This window comes from Epinephelus moara, chromosome 11 (assembly GCF_006386435.1).
Source record: "Epinephelus moara isolate mb chromosome 11, YSFRI_EMoa_1.0, whole genome shotgun sequence".
Lineage (NCBI taxonomy): Eukaryota > Metazoa > Chordata > Actinopteri > Perciformes > Serranidae > Epinephelus > Epinephelus moara.
In genome coordinates, this window is record NC_065516.1 from 27872641 (window position 1) to 27900313 (window position 27673).

Here is a 27673-nt window from a genome sequence, read left to right on the forward strand (position 1 = left end):
CAGGCAAGAAAAACATTAAACTTCTGTGAAAGTGGCTCCCACTTCATTTGGCTTTATTTATCTGATTTAAATAAGCACTAATTAATGCTTTGGGCCAACAACAAATATAGCGTTTAGCATCAGGTCATACCAGGTTTTCTCTACCTCTGTTTGCAAACTGTCTAGTTTTGACATTAATAAATTGTGCATTCAATCTCAAAGGTTGTGTTGATTCTGCAGCTGAGGGTGTGACACCTCCTACTGTTTCCCGTCCTTCTGATGCAGATTGGTGACAAATTCGCCGCAGTGGAAAGGAACTAAGTACATTTGCTCAAGTACTATACTTAAAGGAATACTTCACCCATAAAATGACCACTGGTATATCAATTAGTTGTGTCATGCTAACTTGAATTCCAGAAAAAAGAATTTGTTTTTCTTGCATGCCTCCATGGAAAACAAACTGATTCACTGACTGACTGATTGATTGGGGACCATGTTTTACAACAGAAAAACTATATCAAAACCGCCACAGACAAACCCAAAGTCACATTTATCCATTGGTATACTCAGCACTTCCCAAAAACCTGCTTTTTATTTACTAAAAAACCCTTAGTATTGGAGCCTGGCTACGAGTATAATCCAAGAAATTACACCATGGCTGTTTGAGTCCAGATAGATCATACAGACAATAATTAACAGACATTAATCTATAGGCGTTTGAATGATCTATTATTTTTTGCCCATGTAAGAGTGGTCGTCTTTGATGTGGATGTGATTACAGGTGCTTTATGAATGGGTTGTATGGGAGAGTGGGGCATGTTGTGACGAGTAAAGGAGAGTGGAAAGGTTGTTACAGGATGGCTCGGCTTAGGGTAGATTAACTGTTACATGTTTATACCAATTGATTCAACATGTGGATCCAATATCAGTATTGATAGTGAGATATAAAGGTTACATTATGTACAGTTGGTCGATGGAGCACTGAACCCTCATCTGCACTATTCTGATTGTGCAAGATCGTGGATCTCTGGCTGAGTCTTATACCGATTTATTCTTACATTGTTTCTACAAGTTAGAACTTTTTCTTTTCCTCTTTCCAAGAGAAGAAAACGACCATGAGTTGGGTGAGATGTGGTAAACAGTTATTCTGATACAGTTTTGTTCTCGGTAAAAGTGGACCCCAAACGATCAATAAATCAACATGTTTGCAGTTTTTTGTGGAGGCATGCCAGAAAAACAAAGCTTTCTTGAAATATTCAAGGTGATACACGTCTAACTGACATACAAATGGTCAGTTTGAGGGTAAAGTATTCCTTTTAGTACAATTTTGAGGAATTTGTACTTTGAGTATAACCTTTTGTAAGATACTCCACTAAATCTCAGAAGCAAAAACTGTATTTTTACTGCACTACATTCAGTTACAGTTACAGGTTACTTTTTACATTAAGTATGTTTACAGAAAACTTTAAATTATACCTTAAATAACTACCCAACAGTGAATAAACTAGTTAAAATCGCAAACTTCTGCAAGCTACAACATTAAGATGCTACTTACAAATTAGAAATAATCTGAAAATATTATATATAATACAAGGGATTGTATTATCAATCCTAAGGGATTAATAAAGTATATATTCTTCTTTTACTTTTAATAATTTAAGTACAATTTGTTGCCAATACTTCTGTACTTTTACTTAGGTAGAATTTTGGATGCAGGACTTCTAACTTTCAACAGAGTATTTTTACAGTTTGATATTGCTGCATTTGCCTCAGTAAAAGTTCTGACTACTTCGTTCACCACTGCCAATACGTCTGAAATACAAAAGCTAAAGTTTTTCCACTTCCAGTCAGGATGACAGATATGTCACAAAACTGATCCCAAGACATGTGACCTATATGTTTCTCACCTGAGACGGCTATCATAACATTGGTAAAATGGCAGCACTGCAGTTTGACTGAATCCAGAGGTTTTAAGAAAGCAAAGTAAGCAGAATTTAAAGGCAACAACTGGCACGTTATTTTGAATATTCTTGTTTTTGTCTCCACATCATAGCGGTTCGCATTAGCACGGCATATACAGTAGGTTACATCCTAAAATAGATGTGAACAGTCATCTGAAACAGTAAGGCGTGAGCTGCAGTTCAGAATTCATGAAAGCCGGTGGTGTGGATGTAGATGCAGACACAAATAGAAACAGACAGAGGCACACACACACACACACACACACACACACACACACACACACACACATGCACACCACATACAGCAGTCACTCTGAAAAATAAAAAGGTTTTTATTGTGCTGATAAGGGACGGGAGGCCCTTTTGCTTTGAAATGCTGAGTAGAGGAGGGAGAGCGTCTGCCATGGCTGTGGAAGCATCTGACCCCCACCACAGTGGATAAAAATGAGAGCTGGGATCACTGGGATTGCTCCATTCACAACACTCCCACTTATCTACCGCAATTAACATTAAAAGCCCCCCCAACACAAATAAATGAAAACATGAGTTTCCTCTAAATATGAATGCCACCGTATGCCACGCTCTGGGCTCTGTGAGCTTGTCTGTATTGGCCTGCGTCTGTGTGTGTGTGCTTGCCATTTGTTATCCGTGTCCCAGAGAGGGAAGAGGCTATTGTGAAAATCAGTGTTCAAGCAAGTGAGCTCTGAGGGGAAATCCACCCGAGAGGTTCAAAGAGCAATTAAAAGTCAACGGATCTCTCCAGCAGCCGAGCGCTGTATCTCCACCTATTCTCAAAGCCTCATGCACAGGGGTGGAAGGAGTACAGGGGGGATGATGGAGGGGGTTCCAGACCATAATTTTCCATGAGTGATGAACTGTGAAATGCAACAAAAGCCCCTATTACCGCAAGAGGGATTTGAAGCCCACAGAGCAATAGAAGAGAAAAGGGGGTAAAAATGCCTTCGTCAAATAAAAAAACATGAGAGAAAGGAAAAAAAATGTCTGTGTTAAAGAATTCAAAGTGTGAAGGCCCATATGCTCGGTGCATATTATGCACGGGTCTTCAAATCCAGTGAGTGCAGCAAGCATTTAACAGTGAGACAATGCGATATTTCTGGGTGACTTGTAGTCAATAGCGAGAGCCTTTAAGATATGCAGAGGCTAAATCTGAGCTATGAGAGATCATTCCTCCCTTGACTTATATTCAATACTAATTTTCTGGGAATTCATCATGTCAGTATCTGGAAACCAAAGCTGAATGAAAGTGAAACATAATGTTTTTGTTTCCCAAAATGAAACATTAGCCCTTCTCCTATTGATGTCATTCTCATATGTGCAAGACATTTTTTTCCAAGTGGCGCTGTCACAGTCTAACATATAGTTTTACATCTAAATACAGGAGATTTTTCCATTCCTCAGCTTCTCCAAGCTTTCCTCTTCACACTTTATGGCAAAGGAGGAAATGTTTTGCTCCAAACTTTGGAGAGAGAAAAAAAAAGGAGTCAACAGAAAACCCTGTGGGAAGCTGGAGTCAAGGAGGCCCCCCGTTATCTTGTTATGGCAGCGTAAACGGTGAGGCAACACTGAACGCCTTGATGGAGCCCAGATAGACGAGTCACACGCTCACACAACACAACATCACAGCAACACCTGATGTTGTCTGCATACCAACTTTTCAACAACTTCACTTTTGCAAACTTTTCTGCCTGGAAGTAAACATTTCCCCCCGTCTGCACTTTTTTAAACAACACTTTACTTCCATTCACACCGTAAAATATCACACGATAACGATATGAAAATGGTGGTGGTCGTGCAAATGCTGCTGCTGATGACAGTGATGATATTAGCACAGAAAATAGAGAGCAAAGCGAGTAAAAAGCAATACTCCCTGCAGTAATGCACCTTAAATTGACCATTATCTAAACCTCACCCTGCTTAATGAAGTAGACACAAAAAAACAAAACCCTCCTGGAACGCGCCCAACATCAAAAACTGATGAAATATAATAGAAGAAAATGTAATGGATGTCTCCTCACTCTGTCTCACTCAGACCGGACTACGCAAGGCTGGGCCACAACATGCCCGTAACAGGAAATGTGGGTTTTTCTGCCAACACCTGTTTAATGGACTTCTCTTGAGCCTGGCCTGGGCCGGCTGACAAGTCTGTGTTTGTGTTGGCGCCTGAAGACCTGGAGGAACGAGCGGTTGGGAGGAAATAAGAAAATGATAAAAATTCAGACAGCGCCCAACGCTCATGCAAAGTTTATGGCGCAGGATGGGTCAGAGAGAATATGATGAGATCCTCCCGTGACCGCGGTGTGTATAACCTTTACATCGGGCAGGGAGATACAGTCTGACAGTTCTGTGCTGTGTTAGACAATATTCAACCTATTCTCACTGTACTGGTCGTGTTTCAGCTCAATGTATCAAGCTTCAAATGAGAGCTTGTTTTGGGTTCAGATTAGGGGAACAGCAGGGGGGCCATACGCCTAAAAAGCAGGCTGATTACTAAACGAGTGATTACAACTGGGGCCTGGAGCAGATTCATCTAGAGAGTGTTTGACAACTAAAAATGTGTTGTTCATATTTCAGCTATAAGTTAAGAGATTTAGCATGAATGCATCATTTAATATAACTACACTGCACAACATTTAATTGTTATTATCCGTAATAACTTTTATTGGAATTCTGAAGAGATTCCACACAGACACAGCGCCCTAATTACTGTGAGCAGCATAAGCTTTCCAGATGGTTTCCTATAATAATATTTTGTTTGATGACCTGTAGTAATTTGTTTGTAGGTCTATTGATCTGTTGTAGCCGGGAGGGTTGGACCACTTTCAGACAGCCTCTCTAGCGTGGCAAAATATAGTTCAAATGCTGATATCAACCAACAGCAGCACTTTTGTCATGAGTGACGACTCTGTGGTGTCCGAGGATTAAAAAGTAGCTCACATTTCTTAACTGTGCTGTTTTCACACCGTCATATTAGTCGCTGACCAACAACATATGATGCTCAAGTTGTGATTTACAATGCTTTGAGGGCTTTATGAAAATATTTTGCACAAAAGTGTAATTAAGTCTAACTGTAATATGTGGTTTTATTGGTTAAATCACAAATGCACTCCATATATGAATAGATAAAAAAAACATTGCATCAAAAATGATTGTGAATCTTGCATAGCAATCATGATGCAACAGCCTCTTACACAATTTAATTAACTTTATAAATTCCTCCCTGAATTCTGTCCAACTATGTCAACACATTCCTACACTCTACTCGTCAAATATCAGTGTACGTCAAAATATGAAAGGCTGGATAGTCCTCCACCATCGGTTTTGGAAGTTCAGGGAAGGCATGTCATATGTGAATTGTGTCTTTTCAAAATAAACTTCAATTTTCACAGGAAATGTACATTTCCACTGGTTAAAATCATACAGTCTTAAATTACCTTAGAGCCTATAGGTAATATAATATACAACATTAAGTATATTGAAATAAATATAAATATTGACAATGTTAATGAACAGTTTGTGTTGTGTGAGTATTTCAGTTTTACCAGCTATAAATCAAGTTGTTTTAATAGTCCGATTAAAGGCTAAAGGCATAACACCTATCAAAGATTAAGACTGTTTTTCATTTGCTAATGTTTATACAGATATGGTCGAATAATACTATATGAGTGCTATCTATTTTTAGGGTAATTTGGGAGCCCCTGTTCCTGTAGCATGATATACAGTGTTGCCTCAGTGGTAATGTGACTGCAGCTTTAGTCTTGTTGAAATACTACAGTGAATTTTATGGCTCCTCAGATGACGAAAAGTGCTCTCCCCATAAAGGAGAGTGTTATCCGTCAAGTACAACAATGAAATACAGCGGAGTGCAGTGTGTGCTACCTCAACTTCAAATTGAAATTGTTTGTTGAGTGTTGATTAGACTAATTAAATCACATAAAACAGACAGAATTCCCTTGAGCGCAGATTAAGATCATGTGTGAACAATTCAGTCGAGTCTCAAACGCTGCCTGTTGGTGAATTATGCAGAAATAACAACTGGAGCCTTGTTTTGCACTCCAGATAGCCATCACTAATCAAGCAAAGAACAATGACTTATGCTGCGAGAACTGGTGAATTACACACGTTTTTTTCCTTTAGCATATTTTGGTCCATACCCTGTTCCTCCATCACAAATTTTAGTAAACCTTTGATTTGGTTTGGTCTGGCAAACATTAAGAAGACACATAAAATGACGTAATCCTCCGATGTTAAACAGTTCTATTGAATGAGTAATTTGTTTTTCAATGCTGGTTAATTGCTACTACATCCCTGAATCTGACCTTTTTTTAAGCCAATCAGCAGGTCTGAACAGCCACCTCTGTGCTTGTTTTTACGATCTCGCCTTCTCACAGGAAAAAACCCCAAAATAAATGAGTTTATGAGACAGAATGTCACAGACAAGACTGTAGCCCTGCGAAAAAGCCACCGTCTCTGTTCCTCTCACTCTCGCCCTCCTCTAACCCTTGCACTGACTGTTACAATATGAAATGAGACACACTGCTGCTGTCAGCGCACTCGTTTCTCAAGGAAATGTCAGCGAGGAGCCTGTCGAGAGGCGGCACAGTTTGTGAGTGTGGGGTGGGCGGGTACATGGGAGTTCAAACGCTTTGTCTGTCTAAAACCTCTAATCAGGATCAGCTCAGGAAAAGGTCAGATTTGTATATCGCAATGTAAATCCATGGGAGGCGCCCCTCACTTGTATCTATTGGAAAACACATCTAGAAAAGCCCCTGTATGCTGTTTGGATGGGTTCATGGAGATTATGCTGGTCACGGATCAGCAATACTGAACATGTTGTGGCTCCACATCACCATAGTGAGTGTCACTTGTCTGCTTTGTGAAAACACAAAACATATTCAGCATGCAAACCTTTACGAGCTCCAGTCTTTCACTCATTGTTATGTCCCTCCCTTGTTTTCATCACACTTTACCATCAGATATAGGGGTGTAAGAAAATATCAATACACTTGAGTATTGCCATATGGTCTTGATATGGTATTGATTCCCAAACACACTGTATCAATTTTTAGTTAGTAGTTTACATGCAAAGATGCATGACACCCAGATGATACGATTGGGAGTCGAATTACTCCGCATGTGTACAGTCAACCAGACCCAAACTGGCCGAGGCGCTCTGCGGAGGCTCCACTTCTCCCGCGCTGTGCTTTGACCAGAAAGTCAAAAGCATGAAACGTATAACAGAAGAAGAAGCCGGTAACAACATGGCTAAATCTACACCTAGAGCTGTGCATTTTTTGATGGATGAGATGTACAGAGATGTAAAGTTGTCCACCATGGTACAAATTTTCCGCTAGCTAACCATAGCTAACTTGTTTGTTGATTGTTTGGTCTGTGACGTAATAGGTGACCATAAAAAGGTCCAAAACTAACAAGCTGACAGGGGGTATATTGCCACCTATCGTAACAGAATCGGACATACCTTGGTCAATAAATGGATTCCCACCCTGTGCTTGTATACTGGGACAAAGACAGGAGTCCAATTAAATGGCCCAGTCGAGCCATAACTGTGGCTCAACTTAACTGTGCATGCAAAGGTAGGGACTGTTCGCATCTTAGTCTGATTTCAACTGGAATGTACCATCTGCTCAGGTAAGCACAGGAAGCATTTTAAGACTGGTAACAGTCCACAGTCTTGTGTTATAAAGCTAAAACTACACCACTTCAACGAGTCTGTGTTCTGTTTGTCAACACTAATAAATTAACTGTTTCACTGGTAAAACACAGGGCTGAAATTATTATTATTAACACAAAAAAACTTGATAATGTTGGAGCTAGACCAATGGAATCTGCCATCAAAAAAACCCCAACATTGTTAAACTCTCTGTGCTGATCTTTAATAAATATTTCTACTGTATTTCATGAAGCTCACAGGTTCACTGCACCATACATCAACCGTACATACTACACTGGACAGCATTTTCTGCATTAGCAAATGGTACAGAGCAAATTGTGTAGAGATACAAAACATTTCCAGCTTCATTTTATGGAAGATAAGGTCAAACTCACAGATTTAAACATTTACACACGGAGCCGCAGTATAAAAAAAACCCTCATCTGCATTGCTGATGGTTAAAAAAGGGCCAAAAGTCCACTTCTAAAAGCTAAAATCAGTGCATCATATTACTCGGCTAAGCAGAATTATTAGTGAGCCACCTTCTCTTATCATGGCACAGCTTTAATGACCTTTCATCAGGGCTAAAATGAGAAAAAAAGCCACATGCTGCACTACCTTTTTAATAATCTCCTTCGTTTCCTCATTTAGATTTGATTGGCTATGAAATGCACCGGCCTGCCGGGACTCAGGTTTCAGCATTCATCAGCATTTCCTGGATGTAAATTGATGGCACAAATAGAGACATACAGTCCTTTCACGGGAATGCATAAGGACACACACACACACACACACACACACACACGTATGGTTAGTATGAATTATGAAGTTACACCTAGAAAGGAGCTTCTTCTATGTTTAATGCCACGTGCATCAGAGATGAACCAACACACGCAGGGTTACACTGGTTGATAAGTTGCGTGCTGGTGTGTTGGATAATCTGAGTGGATGTTTCTACTGTTTAAACCTCTGCAGCAGAATAAATGAAACTGATAACTCCCTGGAGAGTTCTTCTATATATGGTGTGATAGCTCGATGCTACTGTCTACATGTAGTAAGTATTAACAGTTACATACTTTTCAGGTAGAGGGATTTTGAGAATACACAACAATCAGAGGTGTCAATAGACCCTTTTATGATGTCATTTTAGGGCTGTAGGCTACATAGGAGTCTTAAAATGTCATCTTGTTGTGTTATTGGGAGCCAGAATAGAAGGAGTCTTGGACTGGACAGAGGCGATCATCAAAAATGCTCACATGTGCAGCGCACACTTCATATCAGGTTAGGGAAAAGTATTTCCTGTTGTAGGGATGAATAACGTTATGTGTATGAAGGGTTATCATGTCCACCTCATCAGAAACTGGGGAGGGATTAAGATTAATATTGAATTTCTCTGTAACGCTAACCTTTTAGCGCATTAGCTAACGTTAGCTTTGATGGTAAAACAAACCGGAGGAAACTGTTCAAGTGTCGTCCTCCTTTGTAAGATTGGCTTCCTATGACATCATCCATCCACTGACTGAGAGCATACAGCTCGGCCAGTCTGGTCCCGTTGGTCAGTGTTTACTTATTCAAGTAACACTTGCGGTCTCGGAGAGTGAGTGACCTGACATGGTGCGTTCATAAATTCAGTCTGATGCTCTCCTGCTGGTCGAAGAAACGGACCGTTATATTCCTACACAAATTAATGAATGGTTTAGTTAATCACACATTCACCCTGCTCGGAGTGCTGAGAGTACGCTCTGTCACATTAGGAATGCGGTACTCTAGATAACCGAACGGCACATTCAGACAGTCATGCACCGTATTCAGTGAGACTCGTATCATCTTCCGCAGTTGTCGAATAAAAGCCAACAGAACTTGCTAGCTAGCACTAGCAAATGTCTGTGGAGAATTGTTTCGCCTCCAGCTAAGCCCCGCCCACCAAAAAATGTCATACTAACCCTAACCCTCTATTAGTCTTTTTTTTGGACAAGTTGGACAACTTGAATCAGCTTCTCCTGCAATAGTACATAATTTTTGTGTGAAGTCAAAGCCGCTCTCCTGAATCCTGCTCAAAGTCAATCATCAGCTGGTCGAGGCTCTGCGACCTGTCCAGGCTTTTAAAGGCCAGCTTGAGTCGAACTGGAGGGGACAGTGAAATCTCATATGATGGCAGATTTGTGTGCCAGAGTTCAGTGAATGCCAGCTTATTGCTATCGAAAAGGTCACCAGGCTAGAAGCAGAATAAAAAGCCTTTACTGGGGAGAGTGGTGTGTGTATGAGCGTACGTACGTGTGTGTGTGTGTTTGAGTGGGATGAAGGCCGCAACCTGAGGTAACCATGCTCATATACGCGCCACGCCCTCGAGCTGCTGCATCTCTCTCTGTCTCTCACTCTCTCCTCTCGTCAGGCTTTGGTGTCTCTTACCTTGAGCACTCCAGGAAGCAGACGCGAGGCTTTAAAATACACCCGCCTCTACGAGAGCAGAATCAATTACCAGAGAGATGAAATTCTCCGATAACGCGGCCTAATGATAATTGCCCTGAATCTGCAATGATCTGACTTACGATACAAACCACTATTGGCATTGCAGCAGCGTATTGGCAGCCAGAGTAGCTGGAATATCAATGATAATTGTTCTGATGTTGATTTGGAGCCACGTTACTGCCCGGGGTAAACATAAACCAATTGCAGAGAATTGGGCTCTATGGCAAGTGGCAGGGGTCATATTTCACTGATGTTTGTGTGATTTGTGATGAGTACAGTAGAGCAGAGAGAGGAAATGGTTATGTGGGAGCTAACCGCTGCCTGTTTTAATTGAAGCACTCCTATCACATTGACTGCCGGAGACACGAGGGCGACAGCGCGGCGCAAACTCCCACTAATTCAATAAGCGATCATCAGACTGTTAAAAGGCTGGCAATAATAACAATAAACTCAGTTTCAACTGTGCGTCCAGAAATAGAACGGCTCCACTGAAGCATCAGGCACGGATGACCGCTGTTCATCCAGTGGCTGCACAGCAAACACCAGACACACTTCAGGTTCAAATGTGGATCAATCAGAGGTCACAGGGCCACCCAGAGGGAGAACGGAGGGTGACCCCATTTTGACGATGACCTCCCAGATATGGCTTCCCACCCCCTCAACCTCGTTTGCCTTCAACCAACCTTGGCCGATCATGGGAGTCAGCATTTTTCAAAAGTGCCTGAGAGATGTCGGGCTGAATAATGTGTCCTATGAATAAAACACATTAGCTACAAAACATGTTGAATTATTCACATTTCAGAGCCTCCATCCCACCCCACGCAGGAGATATTAGTTCTTCAGTCACCGTATGCTTTGCACATAGTCCTCTGAGTCTCTGTCTCCCCCATGTTCGCTCTGTCTCGCTTCTCTCTTGATCATTCTCTCACTGTCTTTGTCATCTGTGTTTTGTTAATCCCTCTCTGTTCCTCTGTGTCTCCTCTCAGCTGACTCTCTGCTGATGGCGACTGTCTATTTATACTCCTCAAGTTACTACTTTTCCTGGAACATCTCGCTATTTATCCAAAGAGCTCTTGAAGCTGTTGAGGAGTGCATTTGTTCTGAGAGAATCTTTGATGACTTGGTAACACACGACGGCCCAAAATGGATTCATCATTTAGCGTTAATCTGAGGAGACCAGCTGTGAGTTTCAAAGTGAAAAGGACCCGGAATAAGGAGGAGGGCGGTTTGCTAATTAAATACTTGACCTAATATGCATCTTTTGCTCATTTTATTTTCAGCTCCGCCAGGAATTTGTGATTTTCATGATTGCAATGTAATTTGCAGAATCAACAGCTCCGCATGAACTTAAAAGGGTAAAGCAATCAACCAATCACTGCTTTATGTTGTGCTGTTTCAATATGAAATCCCTCAATAAAATATCACTTTTAAGTCCTCACAACTGAACTACAGTGCAACAATGTGGAACCCTTCCTCAACAAGTCAATCGTGTCACATTTGTTCAGCGATTCAACAACGCTTACTCTCTATTTTTGTGAAATTAAACAGAAAAAACTAATTGGTTCATTATTTCAGAAAGCCCCTTCAAAGTGTTTTGGTCACAAAATAAGTTTACACAAAACACAAACAGAACATTTGCTAATTGGTGCAATTCTTGTCATGCAGAAAAGGCTATTTGGATTCCTTCTCTTTGATTCATGCAGTACAATAAGAAAGTATTACATTATATTTCTGGTCTGCTTGGGAACAACACTAAGAGGCTCTGTCAGGCTGTACTTGGGCACAGTGGTGACTTGAGCTAAATGCTAACACCAGCCTGCTAACATGCTCACAGTGACAATGCTAGCATGCAGGTATAATGTTCACCATATTAGTTTGGTGTGTTAGCATGCTAACATTTCAAAATTAGCACTAAAAACAAAGAAATGCTGAGGCTGATGGGAATGTCATTAATTCTACAGATATTTGGTCATAAACCAAGGTATTGGCCGGATGAAATTTTTGCCTGAGTCAGTAGGATTCACCCTCTGGGAACCAAGAATGCCTGCATAGAATTTGGTGACAATCCATCCAGCAGTTGGAAAGATGGTCTTTTCATAAAACTGGGCTGTCTGTACAGTAGAAATACTTGTATTGGTGTAAGTGTTAGCACCACATGGCCAGAGAAAACAGAGGGAAAGGGCTGTAACATTCACATATGCTCAAGAGGTAGAAAACCTACAACTACCAGAATGTACTACGCCACAACGGACCAATAAATACTTCTGCTGGTGGGTGACGTAACACAAGCTTGTCTGTTTTGACACAGGAAACAATATGGCAGCCCACTGGTAGCAAACGATCTCAAATTAAAAACGGTGAGCTAAAATATGTTTAAGAAAACATTTTAGGTGAGAAATCGGCAACAAAGTAAGAGGATCTTAATTCATAATCGACCATTACTGCTTTGTTTTAACATCTGATCTCAATTTTTTGAGCCTAAGTTTTTACAATACAGGAAACAGTACAGCGCCCACTTCCTGTTGGCAAATTCTCATATTACAGCCAAACAGTGCACTAAAATTTATTTCTGAAGACATTTTAGAGAAGAAATAAGCAATACAGTAACAAAATATTGGTTTATAGTCCATCAGCACTGCCTAGTTTTACAGTTTGATCTGAGTTTGAGCGACAGAGGGGGAGGAGCGGCTGTCTTTCTTGATCCACAGCAGCCCAAGAGCCAGCAAAAATCCACCAAATGACGCAGTATGAAAACTGGCATTGTAACAATACAAAGCTGGTTGAGAATCAGTAAAGTAGCCTTTAAGTCCAGACCAAAGACGTGGCCTGACGGACCAACCGACAGACACACTGATGCTGCCATCCATACAGCCATGTTGGTAGCATGGCTAAACTTCGCAGGGACACTAACAACCACTGTGGCTGAAGAGAAACAAGAGCTGCACCACCTATTTCAAGTCAAAGCTGACCACAACACAATCTGACACAAGTTTTGATGTTGTCATAGGAAGGCAAATATCTCCAGTTTCCCTGAATAAATATTTTGGGGGTGAAAAATGACCATGTGGACCAATAATGAATGCTGAGACTAAATTGGACACTATCTGTGAGTGAAACAATCAAAGCAATGGGCACTTACAGCATCACACAGGCAAAGCTGGTCCTAAACATAAGGAAAACAAAAACCTTGTGTGCTGGCATTTAAAATAGTGCTCCACTTAAGTTCTCATACGTGCGGTTGTATTTTTAGTCCAGATGTGCACTTTTTCACCCTGAGTTTGTTTGAATTTTTAGGCCACCCACTCATCTGACTCTGCTAAAAGACACACACTGACGCAACAGAGAAGCTGACATCACAACGAATGAAGGAACTGTGTTTTTATGATAGTCTGAGGTGCACGGTGAGCGAGATGAGTGTGTGTGTGTGTGTTTTCATTAGTAAACTCACATTATACAGTGTTTCCTGCAAGTAAGCAGCGTCAACAGCACATTAGACAGTGTTTGCAGTGCACACCGAGGAGCAGCTTTCTAAACAGCAGAACATGACGTCAATGGGCACAAACCTCTTTTTCCTTCAGCCCCGGCAACATATCTGAGTCACACAGGCTTTGGAAGTGTCTGTCACGGCTGTGGGGTCAGAACAAGCCGAGTAGATACACGATACACACACACACACACAGAGATAAGAGAGCTGCCTTGGTATTGTGTGTGTACAGTTTTTAAAGGGAAGATTTGGGGTTTCATGTACTCACCAGGGCGCAGTATGTCTCCGGAGGGTCTCCACAGGTGATGTTGGGGGGATCCAGAGTAACTTTCAGGTACTGGGTCATGTCTGCTGCCTCAGGCTGGCACGCCATGTAGTCCCAGGTTAAGCCTTCGTCTGAGTAAACCTGGGACTTACACACATCGTAGTGGCCCCACGCTGCAGGGTAGTGCTGCATGGCCGCCTGGCAAACCCCAGTCCACAGCGCCTGCAGCGTCAACGCAAAATGGAAACGCATGACTGGTCCTCTCTGGGCTCCCTCTCGAGGAGCTGTATCTCCTTCTGAAGGTGTGCTAACAAGGGATCCCTCTTCTGCTTCCACTTACTACAACTCACTCAGCTGGAGTGAGGAGGCATGCCAAACTCCCCTCAGGTGGAGCGAGGGTCAGTTTAGAAGTGTCTTGTTGTTTTTCTTAACTATTTCTGTCTTTCTCAGGGTTCTGGAGTGGCGGATAACTGCGAGGGATGGTGAGGTTACCAGCCCATTGAGAAGATAAGAGGAGAGGACTGAGGGAGGAAGGAGGATGGTAAAGGAGAAGGAGGAGGAAGAGGGGGGAAGGCGAGAAGGAGATAGCCCTCTGACACGCTGATAGGAAGATGAGTGACAGGTTTCCTCAGCTTGCCTGGCTGTCAATCATGGTCCTCTTCCTGCGTGGCGATCTGGTGCTGCGGAGAAACGGGAAACAGAAGAAGGGGAGGGTGAGTTTACCGCCCTTCTGGGAGTAGAATTTGACAGTGAGAGAACATTAGCTGGCGCAGTGGCACGGGCAAAAGGTGTGTGTGTGCGAATAGAAAGTTGGATGGGTGCTAGATAGGGGTGCCATGTTGGTGTTTGTTGTCCATCAAAACACAGAAAATCAGTAAGCGAGGCCATCAGGGTAAATTTGATCCTGCTGCTTTCACACCAAAGCCTCATCTCACTCAGCGGTATCAAGCCTACAGTGTTACATACAGCTCCCCCCCACCAATTCCCTCACACACTCCACAAAGCCCACACTGCATGAGTTGGATTGATAAAGAGTGGACATCGAGATCAAAAGAAACTTCATGTTTTATGCAATCACTGTCAAACAATGGAAATAACCAAAGTGTGCAACAAATAATATACTATATGCGCTCGACTATATAAAAATAATGGCTGTAACTACCACGACGTCACCCATTGGTTTCGACTGTTGCCATCTTGTTTTTTTTTGGAGCTGTATACGTAACTTTAAGGCTTAATAAAAGTGAAACAGGTGAGATATATAAATGTTCACCCCCATACAGTTGTTATGAATGTTGAAATTAGCAAAAGAGGCTAGAACAGTTTTGTACCTGGCTATGAACATGTTTGCATTTTAACATGGGTGTCTATGGGGATTAACAGTCTTCTGGAGCCAGCCTCAAGTGGCCATTCAAAGAACTGCAGTTTTTGACACTTTGTGTTGGCTTCATTTTTCAGCTCCGGAGGCTGCTGATTGACTTTAACCTGCAGTAAAGGACGAGTGTGTACGACTTAGGGGGCTCTATTGGTAGAAATGAAATGTTGTATTCATAATTATGTCTTCCTTAGCTTATGGGGGAGCCATTCTGTGTGGAGTTTGCATGTTTTCCCCGTGTCAGTGTGGGTTTCCTCCAGGTGCTCCAGCTTCCTCCCACAGTCCAAAGACATGCAGGTTAACTGGTGACTCTAAATTGCCCGTAGGTGTGAATGTGAGTGTGAATGGTTGTCTGTCTCTATGTGTCAGCCCTGTGATAGTCTGGCGACCTGTCTAGGATGTACCCTGCCTCTGTACCCTGCCCCCCAGTGTCAGCTGGGATAGGCTTCAGTCCCACCCGCAACCCCTAACAGTATAAGCGGTTACGTAAAATGAATGAACAGTTTATAATTACCTGAATCTAAGAATCGTTGTGTTTCCATTAGCTAAGAATGAGCCCTTCATATCTACATCATGGATGTATAAAGAGAGCTGGATATAGTATTGACTCCGTTCATTCCTATGAAAGTTGCTCAGTGGTGCATAAAGCCAAAAAAATCTTTATTTCCGTGATATGAGATTACCAGAATCTCCAACATCGTGAGGCCTACAGAACAAGCACCCTAGAGATTCTACCAGCTGAGTGGCTAACTACCAGTTTAGCCCTCTGCTAACTTGAATGAGGATAAAATGATTTAATTGTGAGGCTCCTCTAGACTTTTGAAATGTTATCTCACTGAATGGAGCAAATCTCGACAGTGAAACGAGTCATTTCGTGGAGGTATCAACTCATTTACAGACGTCTCTTTTACAAGGTAAGTCTATGGGGAAAAGAGCTCAGCACTGATCTTGAAGGCTTGTTCTACATAGGAGCACATCCTCTTCCATATCACCATGTCAAACTGCCACGTTTCTACAGTAGCCCACAAGGGACAAACCAAACACTGGTTCTATAAAGGGCCTTTCACGTTTTTAAGTTACCTGATGGCCACCGTAGGTTCTCTGCACGCTTGGAAGAATAGGGGTGAGGGAAGGGGTATTCAGCTGGTTGCAATTTGCGACCTCGCCTCTAGATGCCACTAAATCCTACACACTGGTCCTTTAATGGATTGTTTGGCCACTTTGGCGCAGTGCAGTAATCTGGAGACATATCATTGATGTAACTTGTTAGCCAACAGTTGCCTATTTACACATCCAGCATATACAAAGCAACACTGTCATTCATTTGAAGTCGTGTTTCTGTCCAGAGAGCAGAGTTTTCACTCTTTGCTCGGTGAAAACAGTGACTTCCATCGCTATGAGAAACACCTTTCACACTATCCATCTCACATCATCAGCATCATCTGCTCCACAGTTAATACAAGAATACTGATTATAGCAGCTTTCATTTACTCTTCAGTGAACAAGTGAAAACATCGACACCACACGTTCACTCTAACAGGATAAACTCTTACTTGATACAGTCCCACTTTGCCACTTAGAATAAAAACAGTCACATGTTAACATAAATATCTTGTGACTGGTGCTGCTTCCAAGTTGCCTCTCTTAAGTGGTGGAGCTGCCCGTAGCAGGAGCCACTGCACTATATCACATACAGTGATTTACTTCCCAGGCTACATAGCTCCCATTTATATCTGCCAACCATTGTGAGCTGTGGCCTCACTTTTCCTTTTGTCTAAAGTTTTCTATGTAAACATAGCCGGCTTGCAAACATACACCCTCCTTTCTGTGTTTTCCCTCCTACTGCTCCTTTCAGTGTCTACATTGTGAAAGTATGATCAGAAATAGCCTATTGTGTTAGAAACGTTCGTCCTTTTTTTCCATTTTGTTTTTGAATTGACCTTAAAAAGTCTTTTAAATAGGCTGTCTGCAGCCTGTGTGTTCAGTGAAGTCTCTCTAGCCAGAGACGCAGCAGTAGGCCAGTTGGCTGGGCCCGTGGATACAGGTATGTGGTGTGTTTCCCGCCTTCAAACAGCAGCTTAACGGCAGGTGATGGATGGAGACCAGAGTCAATGGTCGTAGACAGGAGGGACAGACTGGTAGACATTTTAGTGCTGCTTAATCAGTCAGCTGAGTCTCTGTGTGTGTGTGTGTGTGCTGACCAATACACCCTCCAGTCATATGTGATCAATTAGCATCTACAGAGTAGATAGGGTGTTTGTTTATTGAAAAATAATGTTATTAAAACACACATTACTAATTAATTATAATTTTCATTTATGACTAGATCAGATTAAATCAGACACTGGGTCTCAGCTGCATTTACTAAAAAAAGAAGAGACAAAATTGGATTATATTAACGTAGCACAAACAAATGAATGCTTGTAGAGATTTCGGTGTGAACAAAATGTGCAAAGATAGCACGATTAGTCGAGCACAAGATGTGGCAGAAGGTGGCATGTATGCAGTGACAGTGTGAGCGGGAGAAAGACATTAAGTTAAAAAATAATGTACTGTACTGTATATACAGGACAGTATAGGAGCTGCGTTCTACCTGAAGACGTGTTGAAACACACCTTCCACATGATTCACTTGATTACTGAGGCATTGATAAGATGTATGAGCATGGAAATGACACGTACAGAAACAGGGCCGCTTCTGAGAAACTACAATATGAGAAGACGTTGACAATAGTGTGACTTAATGGTAATATTTGCATTTGATGTGTTGTACCAAAGTATAGCAGGCTTAGAGCTGCATCTGTGTCGGATGTTTTCATCATGCCATTCGGAGCCATTTTAATCTGATGGAATATAGATCATCATTTTGAGGAACTGCCAAGGTCAGGGGCAAAGGCTCAGTTGCATACAAATGTGTCATATACAAAGCAGAAAGTGCGCACAAAGGGAAAAAAAACATTCTTTAATGTTAGTGGAGACAAGATGGTGTCGGCGGAAAAACTTGGTAAAGGTGAGGCGTTCAAGAACAAGGCAGGATAGGGGGAAAAATATTCTCTAAAAGTGGAAGTAGACTAAAAAAATCTTGCAAACTGCCTCACATCCGTTTTAGTGCAAAATAGTGATCCATCACATCAATAGAAATAAGCGCTATCCACCCAATATGGCTGGAACCTGGGATTCAATTTTGCACAAGGTGATCAGGGAAGACAATGTAAAATCTGTGTGGAAAAAAAAATACAAGAGCAGGTATAGCAAGTCAGAGGACGGAGGAATGAGGTAGAAGTTAAAGGGGGAATATGAAGCACCTTGAATGTAAAATGTAAGAATGTCAATGGGGGAGATGTCAGCAGGTGAGGAAGCAGCCAATTATCCAGAGGAACTCTTGGCACTGAGCTCCCTGTTCCCATTAAGAGACATAATATTACCGTGTTAAGGAGGAGACTAAAGAGATGGCCGAAAAGTGTCTGCATGTGTGTGTGAAGGTGTGTGTGTACGCTTCACGTGCAACCTCAGGATAAAGAGAGGTTCAAGACGTAGGTAATGAGACAACAAGCGGTGGCGAGGCTTCGATAACAAGCAATAGAGATCACAAAAGCGGGGGTCATTATCACTCCGCCGTCCTGGACGCTGCGGCCCCTTCCTCTCATTACTCCCTGCTTATAACCCGCCGTCGCCCCAAGGAGAAGAGGTGAGGGGGAGAAAAAGGAGAGCAGATGGAAAGAAGTGTGGCTGTGCATTTTAAGTGAGGAAAAAAGGTTTATTTTAGGGCAGGTCGCTTCCTCCGACCATCGATCAAGGTCCGAGGACATCAGAGGAGCCGCGCTCGCAGGAAGTCTGAAATTCTTCCCTGTACAGGAATAAATATGCTGCACCGTAGGCACAGAGCGATGAACACTTACAGTAACAGTGGGAGGCTGTGAGGGAGGGTGACTGCCAGACTAACCATTTTTGTGTTATAATTTTGATACGTGGAAAAACTCACACATGAAAAATTGTGATATAAAACATTTAAATATAAAAAAAATCAGAGCTTAAATTTGAAATAGCCTCTTTTGGGAGATATTTACAACCGGAAAGTTGTTGAAACCGAAATGTTCTTCACGTGTGCATAATGGTGTTAAACCTTTAAAGCAAAACAACTTTGAAGATCCCCTCCAGACATGTTAAAAACAAATTAAAAATACTCTGCTTTGAATAATAATTTGTGCTGATATGGTTTTTCCATTAAAAAAAAGCTTTAATTACCTAGTTAAAATTCTTAAAATTACATGTACTCCTTCTGCCTCACTAAAAATGCACAATATGAATATGCAATTTTTTTTTCATTTCAAAGGTTCAACTACTGGACACATGACTAATTTAACTTAGTCTCTGTGTAACTCATCGCATGTGTAAGTTGCATTTTGGACCACGATTCGTTTCCAGACTAGCTGTGATGCTCGAGGTTTAAAGTGAGCACAGAGAGACTTTCCTCCTTCAGCAGATGAATGTGAAAACAGCCTTCAAGTATCAAACTGCACACAAATCATTCTGCACCATGAAGGTCAAACATCCGAATGAAGGAACAATAAGCAAAACACATTTTTAGGTAGAGGGGGGCTCTAAAAAACATTAAAAAAAAAAAACAGATGAAAAAAGTAGATATAAACACAAATGAAAGCAGCTATTTTAAAGTGTAAAAAATAGGGGAATAAAAACGGTTTCTTTTAAAAGATATATTTACAAATTGCAGATGCAGGAAAGTTGAGAAGCTAAAATGTTATCCTGATATGTATGCATGTATTAAACCCTTAAAATATTTTAATAAATCATGCAAAATTGCAGTGGAGAGTCAAATGTCTCACGATCTCACGCAGTTTTAGATTTTTTTTCCACTCTACAAAGATTGTTCATGGTGGAACCACTGGACATTTACATGTTTTATGCTTAAAACTTGATCAAATTTAAAAAGAGTTAAATAAATACGTGCAAAAAGGGTACAAAAAAATCAGCTATTAGCATCTTCAGGTCAAATATATCAACATAAACCGTCACCCTACGCAGTGCTAGTAAACCGCATACAGTCGACCAGTTTGTGAGGTGTGCACTCAGCCTGCCCGACACGACAGGGGACTGAAGGTACCACCCCGCCAGCGCTGCAAACGCTGAGCTCCATTTTATATTTAAACACATGAATCTTTCACAAGGCCCGGTCGACCCAGGAGAGGGTTTGTTTGGCCGCCGAGTTCATCCCACCCACCAAAACAGGCACCCATGAACCCGACAGACCGACCACTCCCCTGTCTCTGGGGTTCTTGGTGTCCGCTTCTATTTCATCCCCGGGGCCACTCGAGCATAACTGAGTGTTTCTCCAAACCGCAGGGGAAATGTTACACGCATGTCCCCGGAGTTGCTCTTTACTACGAGTGGGAGTCACTTGTGAATCATGCATGTCATCAAATGAAGGAGCTGCAGCTTTTCTCATGTTAACCCTGATCTCCTGCTGGTGTACGTGTCGTCCAGGGAAAGTAAATATCACTCGGAGAAATTTCAGTGGCAATTTGATCAAACTGCAAAATCACACCTTTACATTTCAAACAGGCAAACACACAATCGGTTTGTTTATTCTGACCCACAGCGTTTCCTCCTGCTGTCCCCAACCACTTCATCTCCATCCGTTCACTTTTAAATTCTCGCCTATATTGATCATTTTATTTTTTATTGACCGGTGGTTTGTGTGGGTTCAGCATTTTCTCCTGCTGCTGGCTGAGCGGTGCCAACATTTCCAACTGCTCCCGACTGCATTTTTACTCTTGCTTTGATCAGAAAGGCCCATTTTCTCCTCACCCAGGACACACTGGAAAGAACTGTCATGTCATAATCTCATACGAGTCACCTACGGCGGCCCACAGGGGGCAGTACTTACACACCTTCCTGTCTATTTAAAAATTCAACAAATTATAATAAATGTCCCGAAATTGAAAAAAAAAAAAAAAAGGTCCACTTTAGCTCTAAAGGATAAGCTGAGCATAGAGTAAGGTGGAATAATTACAAGGTTACCACTCATATCCCTGCTATTTTCCCCCCTTTCATTTTTAATTTCACGCATTTTATGCACTTTCAAGGGCAATTTCTGACCCTGCTTCTGTCCTGTCTCTACCTACTTTCATCTCCTCTGACTCTACCTGTTTCATATTCCCCACCAGTGCCTTGCTAAAAGAGAAACAAGAGCGCAGGAGAGAGTAGGGCAGAAAGACAGGAGGGCAGACAGTCAGAAACAGATGAAAGATAGATAAAGATAGAAGCTGGCCCGGCTTCAGCAAAAAAAAAAAAAAAAAAACAGCCTCCTGCCTGCTCTCCGTGCTCCACTCACCAGATTTCTCTGCCTGCCTTTCCAGAATCCCTAATCTTGCCTGTTAACAACCTGCCAATAGGGCCGCTGTCCTCATGAATAAACATATGGAGAGTGGAGCATGGCCCTGCAAACATGACAGCCAGCGTTGCCGTGGAACAGCGAGCACGCCTATAATGCATCCCTGGGGCTTGCCTCTGAGTCAGCCCATCACTTAGCGCTCTTTTCCACTTCTTAAAATGTCGCCGCCTTCAATCGGCAGGCTTATGATCTTTTAATAATGACGACAGGTAGCAAATGGCTGGAGTGCTGACAGCTGGTTAAGTGACTGTGCTTTGGGGATGGGTGGGCAGCTTCAGAAGGAATCAAAGCTGTGGCTCGGCTCTTTGGCGAGACAAACGGCCAAAACTGGGCTTGCATTGAAGCTTGTTTTCCACCTCTGATATGGTAAAGTACAACCTGTCTGTGAAACCTGCATGCAATAAAAAATTGAGTCATAGAGAGCGTCTCAACCCTGAAAGAATCTCATTGGTTTATAGTTTCAGTTTCTCATGTTTGAGAGGCTTTTCCCGTCCTCACATGAGAGATTTAGGAGAATCACTGAGAAGGCTATATTAGTGCTGGCTATCAAAAAGCCATGCGTGAACCCTGCTGAGGTAATCATTCCTTTAACAGGATGTGGCTGCAGCCTCTCCTCAAATCCAACGTCTGCTGGAGCCAGACAGGTCAGGCCTCCGAAGGCGAGTGAGTCCCTGACTGCTGAAGATGTGCTCCACTTGCCTCCACCAGCTGCATCTGCCACGATCCTCTATCACTCCCTCTGTCCCTTCTAACTCCATCCACCCCCCCTCCCCCTCCCCTGAGCTGCTGAAGCTGCCACATGTGCTCTGTGTGTGCGAGAGCAGCACTTTTGACAGGGTGACTGTGGCGACGCTGCCCCAAGTCGAGCTGAAACACCCTCGGGCGTCAGTTACTCCAGCGCCACATATACAGCAGTGCACGCGGCGCCCAATGAGACAGTGAGACAAGATCACGCCTCTCCCTCCCTCCCTCCGGCCCCCCCTCCACTCCTCTTTCTCTCTCCCTCTCCTCGCCACCAAGCATGCTTCTCTTTGCGACACAGGAACACCTTATGCATTATTAAAGACACTTTTCCTAAAAGGCTGCTAGCACATTATTCTGCAACCACAGTGACATGTCTCGGTGCTCAAAATGTCCACTTTAGCTCCAAAGAATGTGCTCGCCCAGGTAGCTCTCATGCTGGAAGCATAAGCAGGAATAGCCACATGGTTTAAAGCGACAGCTGCTGACGACCACACACAAAAGATGACTCATTATCACCTGTCAGTAAAACAGTGACACAGGAGTGCAAACACAGCCACTACTGACTGCAACTGGAAGTTTCATATCCACTCAGCATGTGCCTCTGCCCTGAACCCATCATGTTTAATGATAATAGTTATGCCTTTAAAACAATAATTGCAAGGTATTATCCAACACAAGGCCAAGGTGGAATCATGCAGATTATAATACCATAACTAAAGAGCATGCACAGCCACAGTGCTGTGTAAAATCACCTGCCTAAAGTCAACCCCACTGGGCTACTGAGCACAAGGAGCTTTGGAAACGAGCAGGTTTGCATTAATTGTGAAGCTAATGATAATAAAAAGAGAGTGAAGCAGTATTAAAAGTGATGTATTAAAGGTAGCCAACTGGCTGCAGCGTGACACCAATGTAATTATGCTGATAGATAGGCAACGATAAGGTAATAAGTTCCACAAGGGGGCGCCTCTAAAGATGACCTGAAGACATGGTGTTAAGTTTTGGATGCATTCAAGGTCGCCTCAGTTGTAAATATGAATAGGCTTTTCTATGTGGGAGTCTTGAAAGTTGCTTTATAGAAGGAGAAGATGCACAACTCTCTGCCCCCTCCTCATCTGATCACTACAGCAGATAAATGCAGCCCAGAGCCAAGTAACTTCCAACTCCAATAACCAGGAGTGCACTCCAATACACTGAAAGTAAAGTTTACAAGCAAAAGGAAAAACTTACATTTGTTGTGCGGGATACTCCCCTGTCCCCCTGCTCTCTAACGCCGTTCAACAAGTTCAGAGCAGCAGAATGAACATGAATGAAGAAAGAAGCTCTTTAAGAAGCGCTCCTTTACGGGAATGTGATGAGTACGCACGTCAGTCTCTAAGGAATCGCTGTGCGCACCATATCTCACTCTAGTTTGGCGACCGAGGGGGGAGAAAACGATCAAGAGGAGGATTTTCCTGCCACTTCAAAACAAATGACTGATCGCCGTCCTGAGGGCTCGGTCAGCACCGCGCCTGGTGTAAACGGGGGGGATTTCTGAGCAGGAGCTCCGGTGCCAAAGTGTCCATCATCCTTCTCCCCAAGTGTCATTCCATCACGGCGTCAATCTGAGGCACGGTGATGTCCGCAGGAAAGGAAAAAGCCCACTTCTACAAAAAGAAACTTTGACCTGCTGCTGGCGTGCGTCCCTCCTGTTTTATAATTCCTTCATTTCCAAACAGTCCTGCTTGCGGATCTCTGCGCGACTCCCGTCCTCACTCTCTCCTCTCTCTCCTGCTCCCTCACTATGAATAGGTTTCATCCACTCAACAGGGACATGAATCACACCAATTAGACTCGGCGGCTGAGAATATCCACTCGCATCAACGCATCTTCTCCTAGACGTCTCCCCGGCACGGCGCAGCACCGACCGCCCAGACGGAGATGACGGGGAAGATAATGCGCTCCGAGGCTCTATTAGATGAGACGCACACTCAGCTTGTTTCCCCCCCACGCACACCTATGGTTTCTCTCCCCACCCCTCTAGCCCGTCTCCACCGCGCCCGCAACACCCCCACCCACACATATCCACACACACGCACACCATCCTCTTTCGGGACCCGTTAGAAACTCAGGAGGGAGGAGGATCGCCTGTAGTTGAACCTCTTCTTTTAAGTGGAGTTCACCCGCGTTAAATTATCCAACAAATGCGTGCGTTAATAGTCTCAAAGGAATTATTGCATCCGGGTAAAATAGTAGGAGGAAAATCTCTGACTCCCAGTTGACGGTTAGTGCCGGGCAGCCAACCAAGAGCGTGGACAAAAAACTAAGATATTTAAAGTGTAATTGCATTTATGTTTCTGCCTCCTCTGCTGCCAGATCCGCTGCGAGCGGGTCAAAATGCCACATCCTACTGCTCAACTCAGCTTATTACTAATCATTTTATGCATCATGTAAAGTAAATGTCACATTTGAAGTGTTTGCAAGAATCCAGAGTTGTGCGTAATTGTTCCAAAAGTGATTTAACTCTAATATGTCAATTTAAAACAGAGCGTACGCTGCGTAAAGGTAGTTCCACTATTCCTTGGCTCATTCATGAAGTTGTTTAAACTCCAGACAGGTGAAAATCAAGAAAGTCGTCCATATGAAATAATTTTAATTGGAAGAGGGTGCCACTCAAGCGCAAAGGCGTCAGTGAAGGTGCCATGTAGAGAAACAAATAAGTGACGGTGGGTAATTGGGCAATGAATATGTAAATAAAAGAGAAAATGGAGCTTGCATTATTTATAATTTCACACACAAAAAGCCAAACAGATCTGCTGTTATAACCCCGTTTTCTAACTGACCACAGGCGACAAGGCGAAACATTTCTGCTCCACCCCACAATAAAATTGCTAACGAGCAATTCTATCAATTCAGGAGGGTGCACCGTCTCCTCGCACCCTCACTGATTAGACTAAAAAGGCTGGAGAGAGGGAGAGGGTGTTAGCAGGAGTCAGGTCATGACACTTGGCACACAGGTTACCCTCGCAGCAGGTTGACAAGCCTCTGCACAGCTCAATGTGCCGACGCTTACAGTCAGCATGCAGCCTCCATGGGCCCGGAGAGGCCTTAATCACCCCCGCACACATCACCCGAACCTGGGCTGGTGCCTGTAACATCCAGTGGCCTCATCAGAGAGACAGGAAGAAAGTCGGATCTCACAGAAAAACGTGCGTCAAAGTCTTGCAATCAAATATTGTTTTAAGAAACTGAGATAAAGATTTTTTCTCCAGCATGGGAGAAAAAAAAACAATTGGATGACAAGATTGCCGTCTCAGTGTTATCTACAGATGACAAGGAATCATGTGTGTTATTATCTGCACACAGTGTGACTGATTCATTTCAAATGACTTAAGATGTGAGAATGCAGAGCCCATACCGCCTTGGTGCTGTGCGCCCACAGCGCGTGCATGTGCCCTTATTGGCTTCACATATACATACAGGTGAGTTATGGATAAATTTGTAGGAGTAAAGCAGGTTAAGAAACAAAACAGAGGCTGTAATGCTGAAGCTGCACCTCATTTCTTTTTTTAATATATATCTTTCCCCACGCATATAAAGGCAGAGTATACTGAATGAAAGCACACAATCATAACCAGGAAAAAAATACCATCTGTGCCCAAAATAGTCGCCTTACTTTCTTTAATCACGACGCACAATTTGGCCGCCCACTCGGCGCGCGTCGTAGCGAAGCTTCAAAAGTTTACGCGCTCCGGCATTCGGCTGGAGATGAATGAAATGCAAAAAGAAACCAGCAGCCTGAGCCTCTCACCTTGGTCTTCAGTGCTTCATAGCGTCGAGGACAGCCACTCGTGTCGCCTGTTGCAGCCAAATAAATCCGCTTTAAAACGGGACATCTTAGCGCGGCGCAGGAACGGGAGACTCGCCGTGGCAGCGACCAGCTTGTCTCCGCCGCTCCCGGGGAATGGAGGAGAGCTCCCGGTACCAGCGCAACGTCACTTAGAGCCGGACACACAAGTGGAGACGACAGGAGAAAATCCTCCGAGCCAAAGTGTTGGGATTTCTTATTTAAAAAAGTTGTTTAAAAAGAAGCGGAGGATAAAAATACGAATCCAGGAGCTCAGAGAGCGGACAGTGACCAGACTCTGCTCTCAGACACAATGAGGCGGTGAGCGTATGTCAACTGACTTTCACCTCAAGTTTCTGTCTTTGCTGAAGCCTGTGCGCCGCAGCTGAGAGCAGCCATGAGCACAAACACATCTAACCGGCGCAATTATCCTGCTTTATAAAACATTCACTCACATTTTACCGCTGAAACACATTTACTGAGACAATATCAATCTGATCATCAGCTGGGGCATCAATCTGTGGGCAACCTACTGGACTGCTTTGAAAAGAAACTGCTTTATTGCACAGACTGGTGGTAAAATAACTTCCTAATGATGTGAGACACACAGGAAGTAAAGGGGATTATGGTAAACATGTCAGATATAGAGGCTGCCACTCTCCTGGATCATACCTTGTTGGTTAGAGTCATTATTCAGAGGTATAACAATTGATTTAACAATAATAGCAACGTTTAAACCTGCTACACTTAAAATTTATGACATTTATCGACATGTAGGAAATGGAACATTGACACACAGTGTACAGTGGCCTGTAATGGACAAGATGCCGTCACAGTGGAGGGTTTGAAGTGGAAAATCAGTGGGTAAATCCATCAGAAAGATTCAGTTTAAAATCTAAAGTATGATGCACATTGCTCAGGGCCACTTATGAGGCAGTAAGAATATTTTGAAAGCCTGAAATCTCAAGAACAAACCACCATTTTTTATTATTCTAGAGCTCTCCACATACACGCCACTCCACCATGTCCCTACTGTTTGATTTTTTTTTAATGTCACGTAATCATAAAACTAAGAAGAAGAATGGAGGGGGCACCCTACGTGGCTGCCTGTGTCCCCTTAAGATCCGCCACTGCAAACCCAGCAGATATAAAGTAAAGACACATTGTTGTTTTGGTTTATGGGGCAGTCCAAATGTTAGTTAACTCATCTCGAACTTTATCAGACAAACAGTGGACAGCAGGTAAGGGATACAGTGGCGGCTACCTCAGCTGTGAAGACAGCTCCTCACACAGCTGCCTCTCTTTGTCTCTCCTCTGCGAGCCCAAGGGCAACTTGCCTTGCATGAACCTCCTTTTCTAAGTCACTCAGCGACTAGAAGGAGGAGTGCACAGTGGAAAGCTACCAAAGAGCACATTTAATTCCCTCTTACTGACTCAATACAATGACGCAGTATAATACATTCACTCACAATA

The 27673-nt window shown here is 43.0% G+C and overlaps 1 protein-coding gene across 19 annotated transcripts in view; it reads right to left on the bottom strand.

The window, feature by feature from the left end:
• Positions 1 to 26504, bottom strand: part of ntng1a (netrin g1a) — a 139690-nt gene extending 113186 nt beyond the window's left edge. For 18 of the 19 annotated variants that reach the window (XM_050056962.1, XM_050056970.1, XM_050056972.1 and 15 more), the window contains exons 1-2: positions 23605 to 24271; positions 13851 to 14527 (exon numbers count right to left, since the gene is read on the bottom strand). In XM_050056962.1, the coding sequence (XP_049912919.1) occupies positions 13851 to 14099 (249 nt within the window). In that variant the 5' untranslated portion in view covers positions 14100 to 14527; positions 23605 to 24271. Of the gene's footprint in view, positions 1 to 13850; positions 14528 to 23604; positions 24272 to 26164 lie in introns of those variants that run through there. The other variant, XM_050056954.1, reaches the window with a different exon arrangement.
• Positions 26505 to 27673: the final 1169 nt, after the last annotated feature.